The sequence below is a fragment of the Polypterus senegalus genome, chromosome 10 (assembly GCF_016835505.1).
Source record: "Polypterus senegalus isolate Bchr_013 chromosome 10, ASM1683550v1, whole genome shotgun sequence".
Taxonomy (NCBI): Eukaryota; Metazoa; Chordata; class Cladistia; order Polypteriformes; family Polypteridae; genus Polypterus; species Polypterus senegalus.
This window is the reverse complement of record NC_053163.1, coordinates 141,928,183-141,949,356: the sequence shown is the minus strand read 5'-3', so window position 1 is coordinate 141,949,356 and position 21,174 is coordinate 141,928,183. Positions and strand designations below refer to the sequence as shown.

The window sequence follows — 21,174 nt, the reverse complement described above, 5'->3', positions numbered from 1 at the left end:
TTAAGGAGTTGATGACAGCGTAACGCTTTTTACATAATTAGGTAGATGTGTTCTTTTTCTTCTGCAGTGGGCTGGCGCCCTGCCCCGGGGTTTATTTCCTGCCTTGCACCCTGTGTTGGCTGGGATTGGCTCCAGCAGACCCCCGCGACCCTGTAGTTTGGATATAGCGGGTTGGATGACGGATGGATGGATGTTGTTTTTCTTTTCATTACTCTTTTGTTGTGATGCTTTAACATATTCAAGATTGATCAGGGAGTGTTACAACCAATCATCAGAAAATAGAATATTTCAACAAGCACATGTATTGCATGCAGCGATTATTAATAGTTAATAATTATGCAGAGTTTCCGCATTTTCATGAGTGCTTAGAACTTGTCTCATGATACTTCATTTTTCTTTGTCACCTCCCAAAGGTGCGCAGGTTAGGTGAACTGGTAACTCTAAAATGGCCTTTTTATGACTGAGGGATGATTACAAGTGCGCCCTATGGCAGGCCACTGTCAGGTCTAAAGGCTAACCCTGCCTTTCTCCCAAAGCTGTAAGGGATAACCTCTGAACTTGCTCATCATTCTAAAACTGCAGTCAGAAAACTAATTAGACAGAATCATTAACAGGCCTGAAGTATTTTCCCTTGCAATAAAGACCAAAAACTTTCAGAAAGCATTTCAAGAGCAATTCCAAATAAGTAGTCGAACTGGCTAAAGCACTAAATTAGAGGGCTACAAGGAAGTGTCTAGGGCAAAACAGAATTTGACGTCACTAAACAGGTAAAGTGAAGAATTTATTACAGAAAATGTATTTTCTATTTGACATGTGTCCAATCATAAAAGATTACCCAAAGTCTTGCATTGCTGAGAAGCTCAACAAATGAGATGGCATGTGCAAGTCGGCAAAATGAGATTCCTGTACAAAGTTGCCGGGCTCACCCTTGGTAACAGTGAAGAGCGGTAATATGGGGAGAGCCCGGGGGTAGAACAGCTGCGTCACTTGATCGAGAAAGACAATTGAGGTGGTTTGAGCATGGAGTTGGGATGCCCGTTGGACGCCTCTCATGAAGGATATATACCCAACTGGGACAAGTCCAAGGGGAAGACACAGAACATGTTAGCTGGATTATAGCTCTGAATTGTTCTGAAAATGTCTGGGTATTCCCCATGATGGTCTGGGAATAGGGAGAACTGGCCATTCCATTTTAGCACTGCTTTATTTCAGCCTAACATATGTTTATTTTCATATATTTTGTTTTTTTTTATATATTTCTGATGCATTTTTATGTGTTTTCGTCAATTACATACATTTTGTTAATATTGCCCTGATTATTTGTTTTAATTTCTTAGTATTTTGTGTTAATTTCCTATGTTTCTTGTGCTTTGAGGGTCAAACTCCAAGAGGCAGGACCACTCTGATGTCAGGGCTGAAGGACCACCCTCACCCTATATATTTGAGCCTGTATTACTCACTTATTGAATTGCAGAATGAACTTGCTTACTTTGGATTGACGTTTTAAGCAAATCATTTCTGTTCCTGTTTTTCCTTTTTGTGCTCTTTTTGCGATTTTCAAATATGTTTATTTGAAAGGATTTAGCTTTCCAATCCAAAGGTTTTTTGTGGTTATTCTAGCTTGAAGGGCATTTTTGATATGTTTTGGGATATTAAAGTATATTATGAACTTTTGAAGTGAAAAATCCCTGTGTAGGCTGAAGCCAGGGTAAGGTATTGGGGTCAGGCTGTCTGGGGTGAGGCCTATTCTAGATAGTCTAGGGAAGGCTCTAGCCTGGTTTGCGGGTCAGTTTTGACACCTAACACCTTTTCACTATTTGGAATACACACATACCATAGCTGGCATGTTGCTACTCTGACTATCACCAGGATATGCAGAAAGAAAGTGATGATGAGGTTACTCCAGTGCAGTGCTTCCCAAGCTCAGTCCTGGGGAGCCCCTGTGGCTGCAGGTTTTTGTTCCGAGCAGCTTCTGTTTTTAATTGGACTCCTGGGATAATTAAGTGAACTGTTATATACCAAGTTCTGTGTTTTGGGAACAGTATAGAAATTAGAAAACTAATTTTGGTTAAAAAAAGCAGTTATATGGGAATAATGTATATTTTCATCTTGATTTTCATTGTATTTTTCTGGATGTTCTGCTTGTTTAATTAATCCATTATTTTCTAATTAGTGGGTCTGACGCTCCAGTCGTGAAAGCCTTTCACGATTCAGTGTTGTTTGCCAGGGTTTCTACTCTGATCGTTTTTAATTGTCATCATTAAGATACAAAGAAGACAGCAAACTGCACAGAGAAAGGGCAAAATATAATGAAAGCGACAAAAGAGAATCACGCATTTAAATCTATAGTAAAAATGGAAATATTCCTAAATGTCTTATACATGTAAAAATCATGCTGCTGTACTTTTCTGAATGTCCCCAGGACCGAGTTTGAGAACCCCCTGACTTATGATGTTTTGAAAGGAAGCTTTATTGATCTAATTTTGAATTTATAATGGCATTTCTTGTTTTTTTAAAATTAAGGTGCAACTATTGCAAAACTAATTATCAATGCAACGTTTTTCTCCCCTTTGCTGCGTTTATCCCCAGAGTCAGAGTTGCTTAAATTAAACACATTTCAAACATTTGTTTTATATGCGTTATGCTACCCTTATTCTACCTAAATCTTGATTCTCAGAATAGGCTGAGGTGTTTGAACAACGTAACACTATCTGTTATTTAGAACACCAAAATACAGTTTGAGAAAACTGCTAAGTAAAAATATAATGATCACTAAACGACTATGTGCTAAATGCATTCTGACAAAACTGCACGTCACTAACCATCACGGTCAGATATGGCATCCTTGGTGCTGCGTCACCAGATACACAACTGCAAAACTGGTTAGTCATGTTGCAGATCAGTGCTATTGCCATAGCTTTGATTTGATACACTCCAAATTATATTGCCTGGATAAAGACACATTGTCACAGAGGCAGAATTATCCTATCTTTCTCATTAAGGGAATAAAGATAGCTTCTCTCTCGTCAAATTTTTATGAGAAATAGCAGGCTTGAGGAGAACTTTGATTTGGATTGCGTGTTTTTCAGTTATTTATTCCTCTTATTAAGTGTTCATTAGAACATTAGAACACTCTAGACGAGAACAGGCCATTCAGCCCAACAAAGCTTGCCAGTCCTATCCACTTATTTCTTCAAAAAAAACATCAAGTCGAGTTTTGAAAGTCCTTAAAGTCTTACTGTCTACCACACTACTTGGTAGTTTATTCCAAGTGCCTATCGTTCTTTGTGTAAAGACAAATTTCCTAATGTTTGTGCGAAATTTACCCTTAACAAGTTTCCAACTGTGTCCCCGTGCTCTTGATGAACTCATCATCCTCTTTAATAAAACCCCTGTGTGCGTCCAGGTGTCCGTGTGTGTGTGTCTTTTGGTGAAGTACGCATGCGTGAGGCTCGGTGCGACCCGTACGACCGGCATCGTGAACGCACACACAATGGAAGCTGGGCACACAGTGAATGGCGTAGCCGCGCATGATAGGCAAATAAAGGACAGCATTGCTGGGGAGAGTGCTGATTGGGTAGTCGCGGCCACGCACATAAAATCCGTTGCTGGGGAGACGCCACGCATACTGCCCCGTGCATGTTTACTAACTAACTATATACTAACAACATGCCACCCAAAAAAAAGGACGCGTTAAGTAGGACAAAAGACACAGACAATCAAATCGTATATAAGCAACATCTCCTGGAAGAACGGTCGGCTCAGCAAATAAACATCAACAAAAGAAAAATACAAGCAAATAGATCGATTGTAAAAAAGAAAATGAGCATCAGAATATTCTCCGTATTGATTTGGCTCTATCCTCTACTAATTTACCCTTTACCATAAGAAGGCGACAATTTCCAGTTACATTAGCCTTTGCCATAACAATTAATAAAGCTCAAGGGCAAACCTTAGAAAAAGTTGCCATTTACTTGCCAGAACCAGTATTCAGCCACAGTCAGTTATATGTTGCATTATAAAGAGTTAGAAGTTTTACAGATGTTGTTGTCAACGTTGTAGATGGTCCTGAACAAGAGTGTTTACAAAAAATGTTATCTATAATGAAATTTTATTGAAAAATTTCCTGAGGTAAAAAAATAAAAACATTTTCCTAAATATCTTCTTCAGATCTTGTGTATTACAGATTATAAAGTTTTACACTAATGCAATATTAATTATACTTACGCGTTGTCATAGACGTTTCTATTTTATTTTTAATATTATTTTACTTTAGGCTTCTTGCAAAAATATTTTTAACAAAAAAATTAAGACAACAAACAGAATGAGGTCAAGGTCCCTTGCCATTTAATACAGACTGTCCCTAATAATGTTTATGCACTACTGTTCTAGCGCCCATTATTGTAACGGGCTTAATGTCTAGTTTTAAAATCACAGTCTTGATCCACTGGACTAATTCCCCTCCTAATTTTAAACACTTCAGTCAGGTCTCCTCTTCATCTTCTTTTCTTAAACTGTAAAGGCTCCGCTCTTTCAATCTTTCCTCACAACTCATCTCCTGTACCCCTGAATCAGCCCTGTTGCTCTTCTCTGGACCTTCTCTAGTGCTGCTATGTCCTTTTTGTAGCCTGGAGACCCAAACTGCACACAGGACTCCAGATGAGGCCTCACCAGTGTGTTATAAAGGTAGGGGATGGGTGGAAAGAAGTTATTATTTTTAAAAGCATACGTTATCCTGCTAAAACCATCCTCACAATCATACACCATTTATAGGACTGAATGGCTAAAAGTATGTCAGTGCTACTCTGAAATTCACTGAATAGTCTCACACCATTTATTCAGCTTTATCGGTTAAGTACAATGTGACATGTACCTGTTCACTTTCTGGCCTACTATTTCCATTTTGCTTCCCACACTGAGTTAGATAAAGCAGGTTTGAAAATGTTATGTATGTATTTCCATTTCAGAATTGCAGGAAGCCAGAACTTGGTCCGGCATCACGGACATACCACATTCTAGCATTTTAGAATTCCTAATTGATTCCATCACTTTGTCTTTTAGTTGTCACTGAGTATCAAACAGGGCGAGAAACATTCTCCTGGTTATATCAGAGTTTTTGTCTTTCTGTCCTCTGTTTGCTTTATAGCAGGGACCTCAAACTCCATTCCTGGAGGGCTGCAGTGGCTGCAGGTTTTCATTCTAATCATTTTCTTAACTGGTGACCAGGTTTTCCTGCTAATTATCTCCTTTTCCTTTCATTTTAATTCACTTGTTTTTTGAGATTTGTTACCCTGAATTTCTTCTTCATTCCTCTGAATTGCTTCATTTCTCTCCTTAAATGGCACCCAAACAGAAGTGAAATGTGAAGTGAGTGAGCCAACAGAAGACCAACTAAGTCAGGGCCTCAAACTCCAATCATTTTCACTCCAACCAGTTGCTTAATTAGGCACCGAGTCTTGTTGTTAACTAAACCCATTCTTTAATTCCATGGCTTGTTGCTGCTTTCATTGTGCAATAGGAGACATTTTTAAAATTGTTAATTTTTTTCTTTACTTTTCTAAGAGCACTGGTAAAATGTGTTAGGGACCTGAGCAAATCCACATTCCTGAGACCTCCAGCCTTTTTACTTTCAGATATTGTGTGATGGTTACACTTTGCTGGTCATGTTTTGTATCTCATTATTGTTTGACTGCTAATGAAGGAAAAAAGAAACAATTAAGGGGTTGGAGTCTTCAAGAACAAGTCAATTAAAATTAATTCAAAAGACGCTAATTAGCAGCAAAAACTGGTTACTAATGAAGAAAAGTGTTAGAATGAAAACCTGCAACCACTGCGGCCCTCCAAGATCCCTGCTTTATTGTGGGCTGAATTACAACCAGGGCTGTTCCACAACACAAATGAAACAACCTTCATTGACAGAAATGTTACTAGGGATGACAATCTTCCTAAATCAAACTACCTGTAATTTTCCTTTGAGATGAAAGCACCCAGCATAATAAAACATCTACACTCAAATTAGAAATCAGCCAAAACCGCCCAGCCTTCGTCTCTCAAATTATAGCATTAAGTTAGTCTGAATAATTTTTAATCGAGTGATGAATCATTAACCGCTCAAGCAATTTTGATAATCCTCTTATTGAGGTAGAGAATGTCGTGCTGATGAGAGTGCTTGCTGGATGAACACTCCCCCACTAGCGCAACTGAGAGCAAATGTTACATCTGATGTGGATTTACGTCACTTTGCATAATTTATGATTGTTGCTAGCATTAAGAAGCCTGAAGTTAGACACAAAGATTCACAGTCATAAGGGAATGCATATATGACAGCTCAGATATTCTGTGTGTGATTTAACTGAGCAGCTTACATGCCCAGTGGCCAACAAGCTAAGGAATTGAAGTATGAAGCACAAAGTTGTCTGTTCAGTCCCCACCACTGCCTCATTCCGTACTTAATCCTGGTCATGTCCTTTTAACCTTGAGAGTGCTTTACCCGGAGAAATACTGAATTCCTCCTGCTGTATTCTTTGAGTAAGGTTAGGTTAGGAACACGCACTGACACAGTGCATTGTCGCACCCACCACACGAAAAACCAACTTAGGATCCCAGATTAGGACCCGAGTGCAGCCATGCAATGGGCGATACCTCAGCACCACACTAGTTCAGATGGAGTGGACCAAAAGTGCCCTTTAATTGTGTTCATCTTGAAAAGGCTTTGTCAAAACAGAACACTGTGCCACCAGCCTGGCCTAGTGGCTAAGATGTTGGAGACTAAAGCACAAGGCTGTCTGCACATTCCTCTCCATGTACTCACCGAGTTAATTTTGATGTCTAAATGCCATCAGCTAAATCAATTATATTATAAACTAAATGTGTATGTATTTTAATTATAGACTGGATGACACAACGTTCAAATCTAAACCTGAAGAAAACACAATCCCTGTATTTTCTGCACCTAAATTTTCCATTACAGACTCACAATGTCCCTGGCTTTATTCCGTAACTCAGTAGTTACAAATCCTGGGCAAGAAAACACACACACACATACAGCAAATTAAGATTGTCACATCTTTGTGATACAGTGTAAAAAAAAAAACGGTGTATCATTTAGCCAGAGATCATCCCTACTCTACACAGATTCCAGGACAGAATTCAGACTGAGGATTCTAGAGCTTTCAGGAAGGTTAGGAGGACACACTGATACGGCGCATTGCTGCACTCACTACATGACAAACCAACTCAGGATCCCCTAATAGGACCCAAGTGCAGCCATGCAATGGGTGACACCTCAGCACCACACTACTTCAGATGGAATGGAACAATGGGAGGTTTTTATGGTGGCTGGAGCCCCCAGATTGTTCCCTACAGGTTGGATGGTCTACATGCAGGGCTGGGTGCAGATTAACGTCATATCCAGGACGGAGCAAATGCAGGTTAAAGGCAACATTTAAATTGCCTTCAAATTCTAATAAACACAGGATTTTGATGGAGTGAAAAGCATTGCTGCTTCACGTCATTTCTGCCCCATATTTTATTCCTGGCTGGGGTATCTACTGTGTGGGATCCACAAGTTCTAAGAAGATCATGCAAGTAATTTCACAAACTTTAGTTTCTTGCTATACTCCAAAGACGCTAGCAAAACTACTTTGGTCCTGTGTGAGTCTCTTTGTCCTGTGTTGGGAATCAGGTCATTTAAATGATATGCTTTACTAGGGGGGCCAGAATATTAGTAAAATCTGTAAATGTACAAAAGAAAAATTATTGTTTATTGGAGTCAAAATCATGAAATTCTATAAATATGTAAAAGAAAAACTAATTATTATTTGACGGAGTAAAAATTATGAAATGAGAATAAAATATTTACTCTTTTACCGATTGGAGTATTCCTGTTAAACTGAGGTCCACTAATTTCAATGAGTATTTATAAGAGACTAAATAAATGATCCATTCATTTTAACTGACATTCCTATAGACAAAAAAATCTGCTTTTAAAAAACGTGACATAAAATCGTTGTACAAAATCGTTGCACTTTTAGGTTTAGGATTTTATATATAGAGAGTAGATGTCTAACAATACATTTTTTAATAAACTCTTAAGTGTAACTAAAAGTCAATAAAGTGACTGAAGAGCTCAAGTTATACTGTATTGCTTATACTGCAAAGATTTAGTTATGATCCTTACTGCCCAGTTTTTAGTTAACTAAAATACAATAATTGCGCAGACTTATAATAAAGCATTACATACTTGTCTATCGACCCACATGTTTTCTACCAACCACAAGGCTGCAAAAAGCCAGAGTCTATCCCAGCTTCATCTATCACTGATATACGTAGATTAATAAACTAACTTTTTCTAATGGCCTGCATATTAAGGAACCTCCTGAATTTTACAGTACCTCTATGATTATTGCAAGATGCAGTACACTTGCTCACATCCATTTTACTTAACTGATCGACAGGCTGGTTTAGGGTCACATAGGGAGGCAGACACAGATACTGAACAAATACCCTCGGGTTAAACTCCATTACCTTAGTCACTGCAGCACAGCGAAGCGTGGAAATACTAAAAAATTAATCAATGCTAAAGATAAGCCCCAAATTTCATGGTGATCAAGACAAGCTAAAGTTATTGGTACTACCTTGCTGTCTATGGAATATTTTAATTTCTTCAGTTTCTCCTCATCAATAAAAAAAATCATTGTACTTACATTTGAAAAGAATTAAGTCACAGTCAATAAATGGCATATTAAAGATGGTCACTTTTATTTTTTCCATGTGTCATATTATAAAAACCAACATGTGGCATATTATAAAAAAATATTATTTATAATGATTATAATTCAGATTTTTATTAGTTATTATTATTATATTATATTATATTATATGGCATATTATAAAAGCAATAATATATTCTAATACATCCACATGTTCACTTTAATGTTATATTCATTCATTTTAGGAAACACATTGTTTTAACTTCTAAAACATAAAAATATTGTCCAATAATAATTATCTTACGCCTGATAAATATATGTGTACTATACTGTATATATACTGTATATTTTTTTTTTTTGCATTGTCCAGTACAATAGTGGTGTGGTGTGATGGACCCATTGGACCCACTATTGCCTGACCAATGCCACCCACTCCTTGACGCTGTGCTTCAGCTGTTATAACATACCCTGACTTTCTCAAGCATGAAATTGTCAGTTACATGCAATACAATAACTGTATAGCTGATATCTTTTTACTTCACATTCACATTATAAATATTTACTCTAGTAAATATTTTCAAATTTGTATTGATAAGCTAAGGAATTGTTATATTATATAAAAAGACGTACCTTGAAAATAAAAAAGTAGTATTACAATAGGCAGCAAAATAAAATTGCACTTCCAGAAATGTAGTTTCCAGTCCATCTTATGTAGATGCATAATGTGTCCTGAATGACAGCAGAACGTAGTTGATTCTGTAGGATGGCTACCTTTTTGGTATTCTTTAAACACGCCTGACAATTAATACCACACCTGTTTTGCTCCTGTGCCGCACTTAGACGTCCATAGGAGTGGTAAATTGCATGTACTGTAACTGCTCCTCCTCATGCACTTAATAGCCTAAAGGACCTCATTTGTGAAATGTTACTTCATAAGGTAGTGTCATTTTAGACCATTACTGCGCATAACTATGCAGCACTCCTTAACCCATTTAAAAGTTATTTTTAAACTGATGAAAACACGAACAAACATGTGATGTTTTTGGTTTGTTCATTCTCTTTATCCTGTAGACCCTAGAAAACATCTTAGTGAACTGTTTCAAGTATTTAGAAGGATTTGCTCCTGTACCCATCACACAGATGTGGACAGATTTTTTGGTAGCCTTAAGCTCAATGAAGACATGCTGACTGCCTTCCTGAAACGTGGCTAACTGAATAGTCATTGTCCCCTGTGTACCTGCATGCCATTGATAAGTCATCAAGTAAAGCAAAGCAAGTGTGAAAGAGATCAAGTGTTGCTTACTCTACAAAGATGATAAATAATTGGACTCGAGTGATTTCTCAATCTAGCTTTTTTTCTTTAATTTGTATCACACATGTCTCCGATTATGCAATTAGTCATTAAGCCAATTTAAATGGAGAAACATCATCACTCTGCTGTTTGGTATCATCGTGTGTCCCACACTGGCCATGGACCAGAGAAAGAAGAGGAGAGAGTTGTCTGAGGAGATCAGAAGGAACATTCCCCTTGTCCATGTGACTCGGACGTACTTCCGGGGCGTAAGGCAAATAAACATTGTTCCTCCCTGCAGCGTCTCCTAGCGGCTCCCATGGTATCCAGCAGGGCTGTGCATACAGACTCCAATGTCCATGATGCCCTGCTGATCTTCAGGGCACCTCCATACTGCAGGAAGGGCTCCACCTGGCGGCGTGGAGGTATGGGCCATACATCACAATATATATATATATATATAGTGGCACGCGGCTGGGGGTGGTACCCAGCCGGGACGTCCAGGAGGACCAGAGGAGGGCTTGTGCCTCCTCCAGACCACGAGGGGGCGACTGTCCTGATTGTGTTGGGGGCCACGTGTAGAGGGCTTGGAAGCCCAACCCTGTAGGGGCCCATGGCCACCGCCAGGGGACGCCCCAATGCCTTTGGAGCCCTGGACCTCATCACTTCCGCCACACCAGGAAGTGCTGGGGGAAATAGGATCAGGGACACCCGGAGGGCTTCCGGCAACACAGCTAAGACTTCCGCCACACAGGGTGTGTCGGCGGAGGCTCCTCAGGAAGCACCTGGTGCCCATCCGGGGGTGTACAAAAGGGGCCGCCTCCCTCCATTCGATGGTGAGAGTCGGGTGGAAGTGGACGGAGCTCGGAGGAGAGGAGTGGAGGCAGTCTGAAGACTGAAAAGGCATTGTGCGGCCAGGACTTAAAGGGGTGATTGGTGCTGAGGCACTGGGTTTGTGCACTTTACTGTAAATAAGAGTGCAAATAAACATGTGTGTGGTGAAACCAGCATGTCTACCTGTCTGTGTCCAGACTGTACCCCACAATATATATATATATTGTGGCATTCGGCTGGGGGTGGAGCCAGCCGGGACACCCAGGAGGACCGGAGGAGGGCTTGTACCTCCTCCAGACCACGAGGGGGCGACCGCCCTGGTTGTATTGGGGGCCACGGGTAGAGGGCTTGGAAGCCCAACCCTGTAGGGGCCCGTGGCCACCGCCAGGTGGCACCTCGGTGCCTGAACAACCCTGGAGCCCAGCACTTCCGCCACACCAGGAATTGCTGGGGGAAAGAAGACAGGGGACACCCGGATGGCTTCCGGTGTGCAGCCGGTACTACCGCCACACAGGGGCGTGTCTGCGGAGGAATGCCGGGAAGCAGCTGGAGCCCATCCGGGTTCCTATATAAGGGCGCCTCCCTTCATTCAGTAGCGGAAGTCGGGTGGAAGAAGGACGGAGCTGGAGAGAGGACTGGAGGCGGCCAGAAAGGCATCTGGACTGTGAGGCCTGGACATTGGGGGATCGGTGCTGGAGGCACTGGGAAGTGTACTGAACTAAACTGTAAATATAAGTAGTGTAAATAAAAGTGTGTTGGGTGAAGAAACGATGTCCGTCTGTCTGTGTCCGGGCCATCTTTCACTATACAGTATATATATATATATATATATTTTTTACCAAACTTAGTTTTCTAATTTCTATATTGTTCCCAAAACACAGAACTTGGGAAATAACACATCAATTAATTAGCCCAGGAGTCCAATTAAAAACAGAAGCTGGATGGAACAAAAACCTGCAACCACAGTGGACCCCCAGGACCAAGGTTGGGAAATATTGCTATAAGGTATACTTTTGATTTTCAGACCCCCCGTTGTATATTCAAACCTACATGTAATAATTTACATTTACTGACATTAAATTTAATCTTCTACAAATTTGTCCATGCCTGTGTGCTGTCCAAGTCCCTCTGTGATGATTCAACGGATTCTGAATTATCTGCCAATCCACTTAGTATTGTTTCATCAGCAAACTTAACCAGCTTGTTTCTTACTGTATATTGCTATCCAAATCATTTCTATATATCAAAAATAGCAGCAGCTTAGCACTGACCCCTGCTGAACACCACTCTTAACTTCACCCAGATCTGATAAGGTTCCTCGCAACATAACCCTCAGCTTTCTGTGTCTGTGTAAATTTTGCACCCATCTACACTCCACACTGTTTTAGGTGTGTTGTTTTATGTGTATACCCAAGGATATACTGGTGAGTACAAATAGATGAATGTGTGTGGCATGCCATACAATGCAGTGCTATAATTCACAATGTTAGTTCCTCTGTTTGTTCCCACTCATCTATAGCTGGGAGTCACTTCATCTAGCGGGACTCACAATGTAGAAACATTAAAATAACCCCTCTGTGTGTACCCCATAAATAGTTGCATATCAGCAAAGCGGCACAAGTTCACACTCCCCTGGCCTACTGGCTTTGAACATATTGCAAAAATGCATTACATGTCAGATATGCTCCAACTTATTCTTCCTTCACCAGGAGCAAATAACAAAAAAACAAAAAACAGAAATTAAAATGCTATGTGAATTGGCATAGAAACTAGTCATGCCTTAGCAAGTATTCTGGAAATGGGGAAAAACCTGAAAATGGACTTCTCTGCAGATGTAAAATGACAAAATGGAAAGATTAACGTGCAGCATTGAATACAGTTTTTATTAAATGTCACTCTTTGCCGTGTACAGGCTTGGAGAACTCGTTACCAAATACAAGGCCTTACACAGTCACGCGTCTGGCACTATGTAGGGACTGGATTGCTTTACTCATTGCAGTCTTTGACACTATATGGAAAATGTCAAAAGAGACTGAAAAACATTCACAAGGTCAAAGTGGAATTTGATGGCTGCTTGAAAAGATCTTGAGATGTTGCTTATTACAGCTCAGTAAATTACTATTCGCTGTTTCTTTCACATTTTATTCATTTTAATGTGTATTTACCAAGCATTTAAAAGAGAAAATATTTTTCCAAGTCCTATGTAACAGTCATAAGTGACGACATTGCACCAGATTTTAATCTTTATATTACAAATAAAGCCTTCCAATGTACAATGACCCTGTGTAAAAAGGTATCAGCTCCTAAGATTAAGTAAAGTCCACTTGTGGAAAGAACTTTATCAGGCCCTGGAAAGCAAGGACCATGCAGCCTTAGAAAGCTTCTGCAAAACCATTCAATGATTTAAGGAGCACGGGTGGCATGTCACCCAACTTTTCTCAGAAAGTGTGAAGAAATGCCAGAAGGGGTTTAACAAAGTCACAGTAAAAAATTGGACAAAGTCACAGTTCTGATGACCTACTCAATGCCAGCCTGCTACCCACACTCCAGGCTATTTTAACATTAGGCAGTCTGATAAGATAACAAAATCCTTTCGTTTTAAGGCTCCCAATAACTCTGGTGTCATTTCCTATTAACAGAAGAAACAGCAAGTGACACAGCAAGATACTAAGAAGGAAAGTAGAATAAAGAAGGGTAAGTAACACGTCATAAAGATTGCCATGCTTGTTTTTTTTTTTTGTGCAAATCCTTAACAAACAGAAATGCAATATGAGCAGCTGATCAACGGCTCTACTCAAGGTATCCCAGACTCAAATCACAGCTCTTCAGCCTGAACTGAAATGAAATGCAGAGACCACTGGGGTATCATTTACACAAGTAGGCAGATCATTCTATAGCTATGGGGCCCAGCAGCTTAAAGTTTGACCACCCCTACTGTTTTTTTTATTAATGCTAGACTTTGAAAATTTGAAATTTTAACATAAACTTTGGTACGAATGAATAGGTAAGAAAATAGACCAAGGATATTTAAAACTTATTAATGAATAAAAGTTTTGAAATCAGGTCTAAATGTAACTGGAAGCCAGTATAAAAACTGCTGAACAGGAGTTATAGGGTATTAGTTTTTACTTCCAGCGATAATCCTCATAGTAGCATTTTGAAATTAATTGATGGCTATCAATAGAAATGTTTGAACAGCCTATGGATAATGCACTGTGGTCACCAATTCTGCTAGACATAAATGCAGGAATTAACTTCTCTGTGTTCTGCATAGTTAATAAACACCTTATGTCTGTGAACAGGCAAGGCTTGAGAGTGGGCCAAAAGAAGAACAAAGCCAGAAAAAGGGACAAAACCGAGAGATCAATAATAACGAGCGGTCAGTCAGTCAGTCAGTCATTCTATATCCTAACTACAGGGTCACGCACACACACACACACACACACACACCCTCACCAAGCACACACTAGGGACAATTTAGGATCGGCAATGCACCTAACCTGCATGTCTTTGGACTGTGGAAGGAAACCGGAGTACCAGGAGGAAACCCACGCAGACACGGGGAGAACATATAATAATAACAGAGCATCAAAACATGAGATAAAAATGTGTGGAAAAAAAAAAAACAAAACAAAAGCTAAAGTCAATAAAATTAGGAATCAAAAATGGAAAAGTAAGCAAAAGCAATAAGAGATTTGGGTTTTGACCCTGCGGCTCAGATGACATTTTGACGGGTGACCTTTCTTTCAGTCACAGCCTCAGAGGACACACCCCTAACAACCGGTGCACTGGCCCTAACAATGGGAAAACAAAACAGCCGCAATCACGAGTTTACAGAATGGCAGATGAAACAGTCTAAAAAAGTCTTTTATAGTTAAATTCAAGAGGAATAGAGAATTTACAACAATAGAATTATTTTCAGTGGTCAAAAAAAAAAACCTTCAAAACAAGCGTAAAAATACCCAAATTGTTATAAAAGTAGGAAAACAGAATTATAAGAGCCATTTGTTAGTTAGGTTATGTTAAGCAATAAAAGTATGTCCTTAGTTATGTTAAAATGTTTGCCTATTGCGATGGGCGGCCACTGCCACTACCTGGCTGGGACACCAGCAGAGTGGCAGGACCAGGTGAGAGGGCATTGATGAAGTAATACCTCACAAGAGGACAGCCCTTCTGAGTGGCTGTGGCACCACAGATTCCCACAAAGCGTACCGGGAACTGGAGTTTGATGAAACCCTGTTGGGTTCCATGGGGGCTGCCAGGGGGACCTGCAGAGCCCTGTAGAGGACCTCCAGCGCACCTGGAAGTGATTCCAGGTAATACTGACGAGCCACCTGGAACACTCCCAGGACCTCAATAAGAGGAGTCACCTCACTTCATGGAGGGGCCAGAGTTGGAAGGAAGGAGTAGACAAAGCCTGAGGAAGAGTGTAGGCGGATGAACTGTATATTGGTGTATTGTGGTGTTGGGAATGTGTGCACAAACTGTAAAAGAACACGAGTGTTGAGTGAACCTGTGTCCTGTCTGTCTGTGTCGGGGGTTAGGGTGGCGGTACGCCCCCTAGTGGCTTACACTATGTATTAATTCATAGTCAATGGGAGGTTCTATTATAACACCTACAAGCTCAATTATAAATGGAATATTCTAATTATTTCTTATCATGGTGACTACCAGTGAGTTCAGTTTATGATCTGCCTTGCAGTTTGTAAGGCATGGAGGGCAAACAGTTTCAAACTGAACTAGACGTACAGAAGGTACTGAATATAATAAAAACGTACTGATGTACTACAGTGGAGCCTATTTAAGTTTGCCATTGAAAAATAACAACTTTTAAGTATAGAAAATAACTAACTGCAGCTTAACAGGACAAAGCCAGATTGTAATAAAAGAGAGAAGAAACATGCTTTTGATTTTTGCTTTTTATTCTGCCTGTGTTATAACCTTTTTCTGAATTTCTGTGATTTGTTCTTTTTTAAATTTTCACTACAGTAAACCTTTTTATTTATTTATTGTTTTTACTTTTATTGAATGTATTTAAAGCAAGTACTGTAAAATTCCATACAATCAGTCAGACATAACAAAACTAAATTTTAACCCTTTTTAAAATGAACTTTATTGGACAGAGAAAGTTCTTTTGTTACACGTTGTGACTCATTCTGGATCCCACCTTGCCAACTCAGTAGCTGCTCGAATTTGGAAACCTATAAAAGACACAGCTACAGGAAAAAACGCCTAGCATCATCTTAAAAGGCAAAAAACAGGTTTTAAGAAGTGTGTGGTAAAAGACTGGTGGCAAAGAGAATGTCTAAATTGTGCTCTAATTTAGTAAAACATAATGTTTAGGTTTACTGAGTTGAAAGGTGACAAGATCATTAGTGATGGCTGAAGAGGCTCCCCACTCACTAAGGTAAAAGAGCTTGGACTAGTGAGAAAACGCTATATAAATCTAAAGAATTATTATTATTATTATTATTAGTTCAAGGGTATCACCTTTGAAAGGTGCTATATAAATAAAATATATTATTATTAGTATTAGTATTACGAGGGACATTCAAAAAGTTTCCGCACTTTATATTTTCATTGGAAAGCGGAGTGGAGAGGAGTAGCAATTGGGCATTAAAAAGTTAGTACTGTGCTGGGAAAATTGCATCGCAAATGAAGGGACTATGTAGAAAAGTGATGTAGCTTGTTTTTGAAATTCTTAATGAACAGAGTTTTAAAAAAGTGTGGAAACTTTTTGAACATCCCTCATATTATTATCTTGTTGCTATCTAAAGCAACATTCCTAATGCTATTATTGTTTTTTTGCTGTATTTTAAAAAAAGCAGCCATCACTTATCCATCCATTTTCTAAGCCGCTGAATCCGAATACAGGGTCACGGGGGTCTGCTGGAGCCAATCCCAGCCAACAAAGGGCACAAGGCAGGAACCAATCCTGGGCAGGGTGCCAACCCACCGCAGGACACACATACACACCAAGCACACACTAGGGCCAATTTAGAATCGCCAATCCACCTAACCTGCATGTCTTTGGATTGTGGGAGGAAACCCATGCAGACACGGGGAGAACATGCAAACTCCCCGCAGGGAGGACCCAGGAAGCGAACCCGGATCTCCTAACTGCGAGGCAGCAGCGCTACCACTGCGCCACCGTGCCGCCTCACTTATCCTAATACCTTAATTAATTAAATAACTAACACAATGGCAGAAACATCATTTGAAGGAAAAACATGGCTAGGTATCAACTTCACACAAGTGAAATGAGTGGTATGTTTTCTATCGATATCTCCCAGAGGTAGCATATACTGTAAAGGAGGCTTTGTACCAGTCCAAGTACTGATCCCTCAGGGAAACCATATCTGACTTCAGCACCGAATGACAGAACCACAATCGACTAGATAATTATGAACTGAACCATTGAGGGATAGTGCCGGAGATGCCAGCGTGATTGTCACGTCTATCTAAAATTAATAGAGAGGTCTGTGATGTCAAAGATTGTGCTTAAAACTGTAATGTTTCCTTTATCAGAATGCAATAAACTGTCATTGACCACATGGAATAAAGCCGTTTCTGTGAGGCAACAGATGAGGAAGCCAGACAGAAACGTCTCATTGTAACGAGTAAGGTGAGACTGAAGTTGCACATTGTGGTGTATGGCCGGCTGTTTATCTCGGCCAATACCCCCAAGCCGCCAGGTGGAGCCCTCTCTGCAGTATGGAGGTTCTCCGAAGACCAGCAGGGCATCATGGACATTGCAGTTTTTATATGCAGCCCTGCTGGATGCCATGGGGGTCACTAGGAGACGCTGCAAGGGGGAACAACGGTTATTTACCCTACGCCCCGGAAGTACGTCCAAGTCACGTGGACAAGGGGAATGACGTGCTTCCGGGGTGAAGAAACGGACTTTTTACCTGACGCGGAAGTGATACAAGATCACATGGACTGGGGATTGGGAACACTTCCGGGTCAGGGAATATAAAAGGATTGTGGGAGCTCCCAGACGGCAAGCTGAGCTGGGTGGAAGGGTGGCAATGCGTCTGGGAGTCGGAGGATTGGATTATTGTGTTAATTGTGATTTTTTATGAGTATTGAGGAGGAGAGGGTGCTTTGTGCACTGTGGCGATTTAATAAAGTCATCATTTGGACTTTTACCTGGTGTCTGGAATCATGGACAGGGGTTCAAGGGAGCGATAGCGCCCCCTATCTGTCACAACATTAATAACTATTTTAAGTACTTTAAAAAAAAAAAAAAAGACAAATTTGAAATAGAGTTACAATTGAGCACTGCATATTTAGGTCTAGCTCTGATTTATTTAATAATGGTCTGACAGTAATGTACTTTCACTGCATTAGGAACTGTGCCAGTCAATAATGACCTGTTTATAATGTTAAGAATGAGAGCAGCCACAACAATGATAGACCTTTATACTAGTATTTTTTTGGGATTGCGTCCAAGGGAAAGATGGTAGGTTTCATTGCAGATATTAAAGTTATAATTTCATGTTCATTTCTAAAGTCAGAAAAGGTAATGTGTACACGAATAGGGTCTGACACCACAATATAATATTTTCAAGATAAATATAAAGTCTGTGCTCTTTATTTATTTTATCAGTTTTATAACAGAATACATATGTAAAATCTATGCTGCTAATGTTTGTAGAAATTTTATTTAGACTCCCCATTTGTCAAATTAGCTACAAAACACAAAAGTGATTTTTGTTTTGATGTAATACTTTGGAATTGTAGTCAGAGTAGGCCAGAAAAGACATTTTAAAACCTTTAAACTATGTCTGTGCTTACTGTTCAGATGACCTAATTTTCTTGTGATTGCATTAAAATTCATTTTTTTTACTGTTACTAAAAAAAATCTTGCATTGGAATTTGTGCCAATTACGGATTTCTAGGCTACTGAATCCATGATACGTGCAATACTTATTTGTTTTGGCTTTATTTTCAGATAGTGAAACATTTTTTTCCAACACCCTTGTTGTTTTTGTGGCTGCCAAAATTTTGTGGTATGGTTTCCACCACATTACTAACAAGTTTAACTGCACTCGTTAAAGTAGTAAATGACTTGCGGGTAAATGCAGACAGAGGCCATTTATCTGTTCTCATCCTCCTAGATCTGAGTGCCGCATTTGACACCATTGATCATAATATTCTTAGAAATCGCCTTAGTCAATGTGTGGGCCTCTCTGGCAGTGTCTTAAATTGGTTTGAATCCTACCTGGCAGGGAGAAAATTCTTTGTGAGTTCTGGTAATCACATCTCAAAGACACATGATATTCTATATGGTGTTCCACAAGGCTCTATCCTGGGTCCGCTGCTCTTTTCGATCTACATGCTTCCGTTAGGTCAGATTATCTCAGGGCACAACGTGAGCTACCACAGCTATGCTGATGACACACAACTGTACTTATCAATAGCACCTGATGACACCGACTCTCTCGATTCACTAACACAATGTCTTACTGGTATTTCTGAATGGATGAATAGTAATTTTCTCAAACTAAATAAAGAGAAAACTGAAATTTTAGTAATTGGCAATAATGGATTCAATGAGGTTATCAGAAATAAACTTGATGCATTAGGATTAAAAGTTAAGACGGAAGTAAAAAACTTAACTGTTTACTGTAATCTGAATTTTAAATCGCATATTCATCAGACCACTAGGACAGCATTTTTTCACTTAAGAAACATAGCAAAAGTTAGACCTCTTATATCATTGAAAGATGCTGAGAAATTAATTTCACGCTTTTCTTTTCAGTCGACTAGATTACTGTAACGCACTCCTCTCAGGACTACCCAAAAAAGACATAAATCATTTGCAACGAGTGCAGAATACAGCTGCTAGAATCCTAACTAGGAAAAGAAAATCCAAACACATCTCTCCAGTTTTGATGTCACTACACTGGTTACCTGTGTCATTCAGGATTGACTTTAAAATTCTGCTTATGGTTTATAAAGCCTTAAATAATCTCGCTCCATCGTATATATCGGAATGTCTGACACCTTATATTCCAAATCGTAACCTTAGATCTTCAAATGAGTGTCTCCTTAGAATTCCAAAAGCTAAACTTAAAAGAAGTGGTGAGGCGGGTGGCCTTCTGCTGTTATGCACCTAAAATCTGGAATAGCCTGCCAATAGGAATTCACCAGGCTGATACAGTAGAGCACTTTAAAACACTGCTGAAAACACATTACTTTAATATGGCCTTTTTATAACTTCACTTTAACTTAATACTGATACTCTGTATGTTCAATTCATCATAATAACTATTCATGGTGGCTCTAAAATCTGTACTGACCCCAACTCTCTCTTCTGTTTCTTTTTCAAAGCATCATGATGCTCCAACATTGATGGACTGAAAGACAGAAGTCTACGTGACCATCATCATCATCAAGTCCTTCCATGAGAATCCTAAATACAAAGAGGACTGTTTCATTTATGTTAGGTAGATTGCCCAGAGGGGACTGGGCGGTCTCTTGGTCTGGAAACCCCTGCAGATTTTATTTTTTTCTCCAGCCGTCTGGAGTTTTTTTTTTTGTTTATTCTGTCCACCCTGGCCATCGGACCTTACTTATTCTATGTTAATTAATGTTGACTTATTTTCTTCTAGTTTTCTATTCTTCATTTTGTAAAGCACTTTTTGTATGAAAATGTGCTATATAAATAAATGTTGTTGTTTAACTGGATATGTACGACATGTTATGTCAGCGTCACAGTGGTTTAAAAAGTAAGTCTTACATATTCAGAGTTATCTGACAATTGGGAAAACACTGTGGGAAATGCTTGTGTATTTTGTTTTGGATTCCCTGATATAAAAAGAATCATTGGCTTTGAATTTCAACTACAATTTACTTTTTTTGCAAGTTGAACAAAAACAATTGGATGTGAGCGTCAGTAGGCTCTGCAGCCTAGGAACCAAGTTACCTGAACTATTCTATAAACTTATAGTAATTATTTACCGCTCTGATGCTGATCTTTCTGATCTTAAATAGGTCATTATGATAACAATCGACAAGAAGAATTTTTAATTAATTGCAGAATTACGGTATTTGAGGATTCCTCTAGAGTGACTCTTTCTCTTGCACGATTTGGCTCAAAAACTAATCATTAGTTCATAACAGGCTCAAGATTCGAGTTTGGTGTTTCTCCGTCAAGCTGTTTTAGCTCAAGACCGTCCTCAGGAAATTGTAACACACAGACACAAACCCATTCTCTCTGTCAGGAGACCCTAAAATGTCGAGATCTGTCTAAAACCGGAGATCGAAATTTTTTGACAAATGTAAAGCTTTCACTCTTCTCCCATAGACGATAGGTTATGATGGGGTAAG

General features: G+C 39.5%; 1 protein-coding gene across 5 annotated transcripts in view; it reads right to left on the bottom strand.

The window, feature by feature from the left end:
• The window catches only part of LOC120537745 (mucin-16-like), a 94,304-nt gene extending 84,775 nt beyond the window's left edge, over positions 1-9,529 (bottom strand). Inside the window, exon 1 of one of the 5 annotated variants that reach the window (XM_039766912.1) lies at positions 9,342-9,529. In XM_039766912.1, coding sequence (XP_039622846.1) covers positions 9,342-9,432 — 91 coding nt within the window. In that variant the 5' untranslated portion in view covers positions 9,433-9,529. The remainder of the gene's footprint in view (positions 1-9,341) is intronic. The other 4 variants (XM_039766913.1, XM_039766911.1, XM_039766909.1 and 1 more) reach the window with 4 other exon arrangements.
• Between the last annotated feature and the right edge of the window lie 11,645 nt (positions 9,530-21,174).